This window comes from Scyliorhinus torazame, unplaced genomic scaffold (assembly GCF_047496885.1).
Source record: "Scyliorhinus torazame isolate Kashiwa2021f unplaced genomic scaffold, sScyTor2.1 scaffold_1870, whole genome shotgun sequence".
In the NCBI taxonomy this organism is placed as follows: domain Eukaryota; kingdom Metazoa; phylum Chordata; class Chondrichthyes; order Carcharhiniformes; family Scyliorhinidae; genus Scyliorhinus; species Scyliorhinus torazame.
In genome coordinates, this window is record NW_027309597.1 from 1 (window position 1) to 11387 (window position 11387).

The 11387-nt window shown below is 54.9% G+C and overlaps 1 protein-coding gene across 1 annotated transcript; it reads right to left on the reverse strand.

The window, feature by feature from the left end:
• Positions 1-437: 437 nt before the first annotated feature.
• On the reverse strand, positions 438-10551 carry LOC140407726 (uncharacterized; the record flags this gene model as incomplete). The annotated part of the gene is made up of 3 exons (XM_072495021.1): positions 438-725; positions 3171-5949; positions 10354-10551. Coding segments are annotated over 3 exons (3265 nt in total), but the record flags the coding sequence as incomplete, so codon positions are not given.
• Between the last annotated feature and the right edge of the window lie 836 nt (positions 10552-11387).

The following is an 11387-nucleotide window of genomic DNA, read 5'->3' on the forward strand; positions in this document are numbered from 1 at the left end:
AGGTATCGGGCGGTGGGGGCGGGGAGGTATCGGACGGTGGGGGCGGGGAGGTATCGGACGGTGGGGGCGGGGAGGTATCGGACGGTGGGGGTGGGGAGGTATCGGACGGTGGGGGTGGGGAGGTATTGGAATGTGAGGTTGGGGAGGTCTTGGACACTGGGGGTGGGGAGGTATCAGGCGGTGGGGAGGTATCGGGCGGTGGGGGCGGGGAGGTATTGGGCGGTGGGGGCGGGGAGGTATCGGACGGTGGGGGTGGGGAGGTATCGGACGGTGGGGGTGGGGAGGTATCGGACGGTGGGGGCGGGGAGGTATCGGACGGTGGGGGTGGGGAGGTATCGGACGGTGGGGGTGGGGAGGTATCGGGCGGTGGGGTTGGGGAGGTATCAGGCGGTGGGGGTGGGGAGGTATCGGGCGGTGGGGGTGGGGAGGTATCGGACGGTGGGGTGGGGAGGTATCGGACGGTGGGGGTGGGGAGGTATCTGAAGGTGGGGGTGGGGAGGTATCGGACGGTGGGTTTATGGAGATATTGGAATGTGTGGATGGGGAGGTCTTGGACACTGGGGGTGGAGAGGTATCGGAACGTGAGGGTGGGGAGGTCTCGGACACTGGGGATGGGGAGGTATCGGAACGTGAGGGTGGGGAGGTGTCTGAAGGTGGGGGTGATGAATCCTCAGTATCGGCCTGGTCATCTGGTAAATTGCGAGTTGTACAAGCTTCACTGGAACCTAAGATCACAGCCACAGAAAATGGGTAGATAGCACAAAAAGACACGGACAACATTGTACAATGGGTTTGTCCCATTTTGCAACATGAGCGACATTGATATTGCCTTGACAAGGGAGGGGATGACGATGGCACTGCAATCCAAGGGGAGGGGGAAGACGATGGAGTCACAATTTGAGGGAGGGGTAAGGTGATGACATTTCACTCCGAGGGAGAGGAAGACGATGGTCTCGCACTGAGGAAGGGGGGAGATGATGGTCTCGCAATCCGAGGGAGGGGAAGACGATGGTCTCGCACTCTGAGGGAGGGGGAAGATTATAGCATTGCACTCAGAGGGAGGGGAAGACGATGCCGTTGCAATCCGAGGGAGGGGAAGACGATGGTCTCGCACTCAGAAGGAGGGGGAAGTTAATAGCGTTGCACTCTGAGGGAGTGGAAGACGATGGTCTCGCACTCAGAAGGAGGGGGAAGTTAATAGCGTTGCACTCTGAGGGAGTGGAAGACGATGGTCTCGCACTCAGAAGGAGGGGGAAGTTAATAGCGTTGCACTCCGAGGGAGTGGAAGACGATGGTCTCGCACTCAGAGGGAGGGGGATGATGATGACGTTGCACTCCGAGGGAGGGGAAGACGATGACGTTGCACTCCGAGGGAGGGGAAGACGATGACGTTGCACTCCGAGGGAGGGGAAGACGATGACGTTGCACTCCGAGGGAGGGGAAGACGATGACGTTGCAATCCGAGGGAGTGGAAGACGATGGTCTTGCACTCCGAGGGAGGGGAAGACGATGACGTTGCACTCCGAGGGAGTGGAAGACGATGACGTTGCACTCCGAGGGAGGGGAAGACGATGACGTTGCACTCCGAGGGAGGGGAAGACGATGACGTTGCACTCCGAGGGAGGGGAAGACGATGACGTTGCACTCCGAGGGAGGGGAAGACGATGACGTTGCACTCCGAGGGAGTGGAAGACGATGGTCTCGCACTCAGAGGGAGGGGGATGATGATGACGTTGCACTCCGAGGGAGGGGAAGACAATGACGTTGTACTCCGAGGGAGGGGAAGACGATGACGTTGCACTCCGAGGGAGGGGAAGACGATGACGTTGCACTCCGAGGGAGGGGAAGACGATGACGTTGCACTCCGAGGGAGGGGAAGACGATGACGTTGCACTCCGAGGGAGGGGAAGACGATGACGTTGCACTCCGAGGGAGGGGAAGACGATGACGTTGCACTCCGAGGGAGGGGAAGACGATGACGTTGCACTCCGAGGGAGGGGAAGACGATGACGTTGCACTCCGAGGGAGGGGAAGACGATGACGTTGCACTCCGAGGGAGTGGAAGACGATGGTCTCGCACTCAGAGGGAGGGGGAAGATGATGACATTGCACTCGGAAGGAGGGGAAGACGATGGTTGTGTTCCTCAGACTGACTTCTGACAGCTTCTCTCCTAAGGACTTTGGGACTAAATCTGTAAGCCACTGAGTGTTAAATTATATTAATAATTGGCACTTGACCTGTGTATGTGGAATTTACTTCATTAACATTTTAGAAGTAGATGGGAAAGTGAGCTCAAAGACCTTTACTATGTTAAGAACTGTGGCACTGTTAATTGAAAAGCTGATTTTTCTTGGATGTTAATGGGGTAAATTCTGTGCTAACAAAAAAGTTTGTGTTAAATCAAAAAGATTCTTATTTGTCAGTGGAACCACTCAGTTTACAAACTGAAAAACTGTTGGGGCCTCGTCCAGGTATCGTAATCGAAGGCACTGGATATTGCAACGGTTATGGGTCCTGACAACATTACAGGAATAGTCCTGAAGATTGGTCTCCGGAACATGCCACGTGCAAGGGGAGCTTTACTCTGTATCTAACCCCGCGCTGTATCTGTCCTGGGAGTGTTTGATGGGGACAGCGTAGAGGGAGCTTTACTCTGTATCTAACCCCGTGCTGTACCTGTCCTGGGAGTGTTTGATGGGGACAGTGTAGAGGGAGCTTTACTCTGTATCTAACCCCGTGCTGTACCTGTCCTGGGAGTGTTTGATGGGGACAGTGTAGAGGGAGCTTTACTCTGTATCTAATCCTGTGCTGTACCTGTCCTGGGAGTGTGTGATGGGGACAGTGTAGAGGGAGCTTTACTCTGTATCTAACCCCGTGCTGTACCTGTCCTGGGAGTGTTTGATGGGGACAGTGTCGAGGGAGCTTTACTCTGTAACTAACCCCGTGCTGTACCTGTCCTGGGAGTGTTTGAATCTGTTCCTTTTTCAAACATAGCCATTGTTAGTCTTGGTCACAGAATTATCATTGTGAATCAGATTTTCGGAATGGGTGGAACACTGTGTCGGGGAGGATGATGGGGTGGGTAGCCGGGAGCCGCCGGTATTGGTAATGGAGCTGAGTAAATCCCTGATCAATGATCTATCAGAGTCCAATGCAAAGCATCGCTTACCTTTTTTGGTCAGGTCTCTCATATCATCCGTTTGCGAAACCTCTCCGTCACGTACTGTTCCCGTCTCCCCATCCCATCCGAGATCGGTGGATTCTGAAGCAGGCGCCCACCCAGGCACGACAGCGACAGTGGATCTCGCCTTCCAACTACTCTGATCCACAGGCCCCAAAGCCAGGCAAGGATCCGGTGCTATGGCGGGTGATCCCCCTGCCCCCTGCCGCCCGTTATCGCCGTCGAGGATTACGCTTCTCGCGCCCGCTTCCCCTGGGCTAGCCGTTCTTCTCGCTGCCTCGTGCACGGGCATCTGAGCTCCTGCCTTCATGGACGCGGTAGATCCTGCGCTCCTGTCATAATACTGTCGGCCGACTTGTGTCCCTCGCAGCGAGGTGGCAGTCCGCTCTCCTTCAAGATAATCAGCCCCGAGGCCTTTGGATCCGGTTGTTGTAACCGGCCGTGGAACCCTGCCCACAGGATCGCCCGATTCAGCCAATGGCCGCTCGCTGTCCCATCGCCATTCAGCCCATTCAACCAACGAACGCTCAGTCCCGGCTCTCGCTGTGTCCTGCCCAATCGGTTTTCCATCGGTTCTCTTTGGTACTGCCTGGAACCGTTCAGCCTCCATCTCTGCCGCGATCTGTTCGGCCAGCGGCAGTTTTGTCTCAGCTGTTGGTTTCTCCTCTCCTGCCAGTGACGCTGCAGTTCCTGTTGATGGCGTGGCCTGATCAGCCAGCAGCAACTCCATTGCACTTGCTGACAGCTCGTGCTCAGACAACGGCCGCAGAGTCCCAGAAGTTGCTTTCTCCTGATCAGCTAACAACAGCTCAGTCCCTGTTGATTTCTTCTGTCCAGCTAATGACTGTTGGGTGCCAGTAGTTGGTTTCTCCTGCTCAGCCAATGGCAGCTCGGTTCTAATTGTGGATCCATTATGCTCAGCCAATGGCAGTTCAGTCCCAATTATGGATCTATTCTGCACAGCCGAAGACAGTTCAGTGTCAGTTGATCTACCCTGCTCAGCCAATTGATGTTCAGTTTCAATTATGGGTCTGTTCTGCCCAGTCAATGATAGTTCAGTATCCGCCTTCGGCTTAGCCAATAACGGTCCAATCTGAGTTGATTGCTTATGTTCAGCCGATGACAGGTGAATCCCAATTATGGCCCTATTCATCTTGGCCAATGACGGTTCAATACCAATTGATTCCCCCTGCTCATCCAATGGCTGTTCAGTCCTGGTTATGTCTCTATTCAGCTTGGCCAATGACGGTTCAGTCCCAGTTGATTCCCCCTGCTCAATCAATGGACGCTCACTCCCTATTATGGGCCTCCTTTGCCCAGCCAATGATAATTGAGTCCCAAATAAGGATCCATTCTTTTCAGCCAATGAAGGTACAGTCCCAATCATGGACGTATTCTGCCCATCCAATGGCGGTTGAGTCCCAATGATGGATCCATTCTGCTCGGTCAACGATCGTTCAGGCATAATCACGGATCCATTCGGCTTAGCCAATGGCATAGGAGTCCCAATGATGGGTCTATTCCACTCAGCCAATGGCAGGTGAGTCCCAATGATGGATCTATTCTGCTCGGCTAATGACAGTTGGGTCCCAATTATGGATCTACTCTGCTCAGCCAATGGCACCTCGGTACCGCCCTCCTCCTGCTCAGCCAATGACGGTTGATGGTGGCACGTGCAGCGGCCACGTGCCCGGTCTTCGAGTGCGCCACGTGATCTTCCGGTCGCCGGCGGTTGGTGGGCGGGTCGGGGAGGGGGCGTGGTCTTCTGCTCCTCCTCCTCGTGCGTTCGCCGTTCCCACAGCGAGGGGGCGCGGCCCACGTGATCCCCACTGTCAACGTAGACCAGGCGGGCGCGGCAGGACATCCACTCGCCGGCCTCATCCGGGACGTTCCGTCCGCCGCCGCCTCCTCCACCGGACCGCTCGGGGGCGCCTGCGCACCTCTTCCTGCGGCGGTGCCGGAGGTGGAGCCAAGCCCTGTGCCGCGCCTGCGCGCCCCTCCTCCGCCGTTGTTGGTGGTCGCGACGGCCGCCGGCGGCCGGCAGGGTGCTGGCGCGCAGGCGCGGTCGCCCGGCAGCGGCAGCGACGGGAGTCGACGCTCCCGCCGAAACTTCCAGAAGCTCGACGTACTCCCCGCCCCCGTCGTCGTCGAGGTAGTGAAGGAGGGCGGCGATTCGATCCTCCTCCTGCTGCAGGCGGGTCGACTCCAGGCCGTCGGCGGCGCGGTCGGCGTCGTCTCCCGTTCCTTTACTCGGCCAGGCGGCACCGGGGGCGTCCTCCTCGGGCTCGGCCGCCGCCCCGTCTCCCGACAGCCGGCCGCCGGCCGAGGCCAGCAGGCGCGGGAAGACCAGCTGGCGCCAGCGCATGCGCCGCAGCCGGCCGCCGGCCGAGGCCAGCAGGCAGTTGGCCAGGCTGCGCGTGCGCGGCCGCTCCCGCCGCCGGCCGCCAGCGGAGGCCCCGCCCAGCAGGCGGTTGACGCCGTCCAGCCACTCGGCGGTGAAGAGGTGCGGGTAGGAGGATTCTGGCACCGTCAGCTCCCTCAGCGCCCCGCCCTCCAAGTCGTCATCGCCGTCGTCATCGTCCTCGCGGTACTTGAGCAGCAGGCGGGCCCCCCGCTGCCGGCCCGGCGACGCCAGCGGCGCCAGCTGCAGGTAGAAGTCCTCCGGCTGCAGCGCCCTCCAGTCCAGCGCCGAGAACTGCAGCACCAGCTGCTCGCCCAGGCAGAGCGGCCAGCCCTGGTGCAGGAAGAGGCAACCATCGTACTGAGCCTGGGGCGGGGGGGGAGAGAGAGAGAGGAGTTAGGGTAATGTCTCCAACAACAATTTAGCATTGAGGGAGCGAGGGGGGTGGTTCAAGGGCAATGACTCCAACAACAATTTAGCATTGAAGGAGAGAGGGTTCAAGGGCAATGTCTACAACAACAATTTAGCATTGAAGGCGACAGGGTGTTCAAGGGCAATGTCTACAACAACAATTTGGCATTGAAGGTGACAGGGTGTTCAAGGGTAATGTTTAGACCAACAATTTAGCATTGAGGGAGAGAGGGTTCAAGGCCAATGTCTACAACAACAATTTAGCATTGAAGGTGACAGGGTGTTCAAGGGCAATGTCTACAACAACAATTTGGCATTGAAGGCGACAGGGTGTTCAAGGGTAATGTTTAGACCAACAATTTAGCATTGAGGGAGAGGGGGTGTTCAAGGGCAATGTCTACAACAACAATTTAGCATTGAAGGCGACAGGGTGTTCAAGGGCAATGTCTACAACAACAATTTCGCATTGAAGGCGACAGGGTGTTCAAGGGTAATGTTTAGACCAACAATTTAGCATTGAGGGAATGGGGGTGTTCAAGGGCAATGTCTACAACAACAATTTAGCATTGAAGGAGAGAGGGTTCAAGGGCAATGTCTACAACAATTTAGCATTGAAGGAGAGGGTTCAAGGGCAATGTCTACCACAATTTAGCATTGAGGGGGAGAGAGGGTTCAAGGGCAATGTCTACAACGACAATTTAGCATTGAGGGAGAGGCAGAGTTTGAGGGAAATGTCTAGAGCAACAAATTAGTATTGCGGGAGCGTGAGGGTTCAGAACAGTGTCGACAACAAAAATCTAGCAGGAAAGGAGAAAGGGATCAGAGCAATGTCTGCAGCAACAATTAACATTGAGGGAGAGAGGGTTTGAGGGCAATGTCTACAGCAACAATTTAGTATAGAGGGTCAATAAATGCAACATAATTTAGCAGAGAGTGGGGGTTCAAGGGCAATGTCTACAACAACAATTTAGCAGGGAGGGAGAAAGGGGTCTAAGCCATGTCTGCAACAACAATTTAGCACTGAGGGAGACCGGGTACTCGAGATTGTCTATAACAAATATTTAGCATTGAAGGTGAGAGGTGTTCAGGACAGGCAACAACAATTTAGCACGGAGGGAGAGGGGGTTCAGGATAACGTCTATGATGAAAATTTAGCACCAAGGGAGAGAGGGCGGGTTTGGGGCAATGTCTACTACAGCAATTTAGTATTGAGAGAGGTGGTTCCAGGTTATGTCTTCTACAGCAATTTAGTATTGAGGGAGGGAAAGGGAGATCAGGGCAAAGTTTACAACAACAATTTAGGAATGAGGGAGAGAGGGTTCCGGGCAAAGCCTACAACAATAATTTAGCATTAAGGGAGAGAGAGCATTCAGGGCAATGTCTTGCAACAACAATATAGCATTGAGTGGGTTCAAGGGCAGCCTCCATAAGAACAATTTAGCATTGAGGAAGAGAGAGGGTTCAAGGGCAGTGTCTGCAAGAACAATTTAGCATTGAAAGAGTGAAAGATTCAGGACAGTGTCTACAACAATTAGCATCGAGGGAGGGAGGGAGCGGGTTCGTTCCACTACAACAACAACATTTAGAGAACATGTAAATGCTCTAGCTGAGTGATTTAACCCCCCTCTGGAGCCTTTTCCAAACACATTTGATACCTGAGCCAAATAGGGAGATGTCGGGTCAGGCAAGATCAGTCCAACGCTCTTGACAACCGAGGTAAAGGAGAAGTGAGAGAGGCAGAGGGGATTGCAGTGTTGCCAGCTGGAGATTCTGTCATTGAAATCGGTGGGGCAAGGGATGGGTGAAGCTTTCAGGATTAGGGGAGCGCAGGGGTCAGGAAGGGCTGTGCGACATGGAGAGAAGGACCAGATCGCTAGCGTTCTTACAGGAAGGGGGCGTCATACCAAAGCCGAGAGTGGGAATTGAAGCACGAGGGTTGAGGGAGCAATGTCCACCATCACGTGTTAACTTTTGTGTATCGGTGAACATACCAATCTAGTTAGTTCCTTCAAGCACAGGGATTGATGTACAAGATTAAATCCGTCTCGCCGCTATTGTACCAGGGCTTCAGCGAGAATGCATCTGTGTGCAGTTTTGGTCTCTGTATTTAAGAAAGGATGAGCTTCGTTTGGAGATGGCACGGCAAAGCTTCACTAGATTGGTGAAAAAATGAAATGTAAATCGCTTATTGTCACAAGTAGGCTTCAAATGAAGTTACTGTGAAAAGCCCCTAGTCGCCACATTCCGGTGGCTGGTACGGGAATTGAACTGTGCTGCTGGCCCGCCTTGGTCTGCTTTAAAAGCCAGTGATTTAGCCCTGTGCTAAACCAGCCCGGGATTTGGTGGTGGTGGTGGGGTGGGGGGGGGGGGGGGGGGTGCGGATTTGTTGTCCTATGCAGAGAGCTGAGTAACCTACAGCGATATTCTCTGGAGTTTGGAAGAATTTGAGAAACGGGCCGGATTCTGAGAGAGCTTAATAGGTGTGGGCATTCTGCATTTGCACGACGCACATTCGGGGCTGGAGGCAAGAGTGCATAGAGCAGGTTAGGGGGTTGGGAGTCAGGCCGCATTGGCAGAAGAGTGGTGAGGAAAAAACGAAATTGACATCTGGGGAGTGGCTTCAAAAGATGTTGCTCGTTGCCGTGACCATCACACACGTGCGCCACGAATGGGAGAATGTACCTGACATGTCAGCCCCCTGCAGCTACGGCACAGGGGAATTCCCCGGACACAATCAATTACTCCCTGCTGCATAGAGCGGGGACCCAGGGGAATTCCCGGGACACAGTCAATTGCTCCCTGCTGCATAGAGCGGGGACACGGGAATTTCTGGGACACAGTCAATTGCTCTGTGCTGCACAGAGCGGGGACACGGGAATCCCCAGGACACAGTGGATTGCTCCCTGCTGCATAGAGCGGGGACACGGGAATTCCCGGGACACAGTCAATTGCTCCCTGCTGCATAGAGCGGGAACACGGGAATTTCTGGGACACAGTCAATTGCTCTGTGCTGCACAGAGCGGGGACACGGGAATCCCCAGGACACAGTGGATTGCTCCCTGCTGCATAGAGCGGGGACACAGGGGAATTCCCGGGACACAGTCAATTGCTCCCTGCTGCATAGAGCGGGTCACATGGTAATCCCCGGGACACAATGGATTTATCCGTGCTGCATAGAGCGGGGACACGGGAATCCCTGGACACAGTTGATTGCTCCCTGCTGCATAGAGCGGGGACACGGGGAATCCCCAGGACACTGGTGAGATGGGGCACAGGGGAACCCTGGAAACAGTTGTCAGGTCAGTGACACTGAAGTGAACGTGTCTGCTCCCTGATGCCAAGAGTTGTGGCAAAGGAAAGCCAGCGACAAGGGTAATCCGCTTGGCAAGGCTAAAGAGGTAGTATACTGCCAGTCAGCCAGACCTGGTCATTCCTCAACCGTTTACCTGCCAGAAACGTTCAGGCCTGTGTCCCTCATACTTGTGGAAACAGCAACTGTGGTCGGGGTGGGGTGGGGGTTACAACCAGGCTGAGCGGAAGGGGTGGATTCTGAGGGTTTTACTGCGAACTCGGTGTCAAAGGTGAACTTGAAACGCAACAGAAACATTGTGGTGAACGAAGAGCCAAAGGCTAGGCAGGTGCTGTTGTGACTTGTTCCCTGCCCCTCACCCAGAGGCGCGAATGGAGGAGGAGGTTGGGCTGGTTTAGCACACTGGGCTTAATCGCTGGCTTTGAAAGCAGGCCAGCAGCACGGTTCAATTCCCGTACCAGCCTCACCGAACAGGCGCCGGAATGTGGCGACTAGGGGCTTTTCACAGTAACTTCATTTGAAGCCTACTTGTGACAATAAGCGGTTTTCATTTCATTTCAGATTATATGGGGGAGGGGGGGGCGAAGGAAATCGCCTGAGCTGGCCTTACCCGTGACCGGTACAGAGGAACCACCCACGACTGCGCAGTGAAAGGGAATGAACCCGAATACAGCTGGGGAGGCCGGTCAACTCCGAGGAGGAAAGGCAGGGTGAGTTACCTGTACCTCAGTGATCCCTCTATCTCACTCTGTGCTGAGGTACAAGTGTCAACCTGCAATCATGGCCCAGAACAGCAGATACACAGTCAGTTGTATTCCTCAATATACGGCTTTAGGGTAGATTCTGCTTCCACCGTCTCTTATCACACACCCAAGCAGACTTCCCCAAATCGAATAAACCCGACAGTCGATTGTGGAAACCTCTTATCGCTCTTCGTTAACCTTCACCCCCATTCCCAAATCCAGCCCAGTGACCCCCTTCATAAAGAGCACACCCCCCCCCCCCCCCCTCCCCCAGTTAGGCTGCAGCTCTCTCCAGCTAGTACTCACGCAGGCCTGCTGCTGGATCGTCTCCAGGATGTGCTTGGCGGGGATGAAGAAGTCGATGACATAGCGCAGAGCGTCGTGGTGGAAGGTCTTCTCCAACACGTCAAACACCTGGCCAAGGAGGGTGGCGGCTGTGTCCTCGAAGGGAGGGTAGAGGGCGGCGAGCGATCTCTGGATGCAGCTGTCCACTGCTTCAGACTCCTGCGGAGGAGGCGGCCGGTGGAGAGAAAGAAAATGACAAACGAGACATTATTAGGAAGCATCTGGAACAACCGCGGCCTGACGTCGTTCACAGAATAGCCCTCTTGCCTATCTGATGGGCACCGCGGGGGTGCATAGTAAACCCCCAGTACCACGTTTTAATTTAAAGTTTGATCAGTTTCCATTGAGTTGTATTTTGTCGCAGTGGCCCTTTTTAGGAGGGCTTTCACCTCATTCGACTTGTCCACTGCTTAATTTGACAATTTGTTAACTTTTCTTAAAATTTAGAGTACCCAATTCATTTTTTTCCAATTAAAGGGCAATTTAGCATTTCCAATCCACCTACCCTGCTCATCTTTGAGTTGTGGGGGTGAAACCCACGCAAACACGGGAAGAATGTGCAAACTCCACACGGACAGTGACCCAGAGCCGGGATCGAACCCTCTGTGTTCGGCGCCGTGAGGCAGCAGTGCTAACCACTGCACCACCATGCCGCCCCTGACTCTGTTGCTTTTAATCCACTAATTTCACCCTGAGGTTTCATTGGTTTATTCAAAAGCAGCACAGGGCAGCCCCACATTCCTGCTGTGCGCCTTTCCGTCCCACCGACAGAGAGGCAGGAACTGGGTGCATAATGGACATGGGTAGTGACAGTGTAACAGAAAGCTGTTGCAGAAAGAGAGTGTGTCATGGCCAGTGTCTGTCGCAGAGAGAGTAAGCGAGAGGCGGGCAGGGAGAGTCCATGAGAGTGAGCGGCGGGTAGGTGGAGAATGTCCCCGAGGGTGGGCAGCGGGGCAGGCGGGGAATGTCCCCGAGGGCGGCATGGCAGACGAACG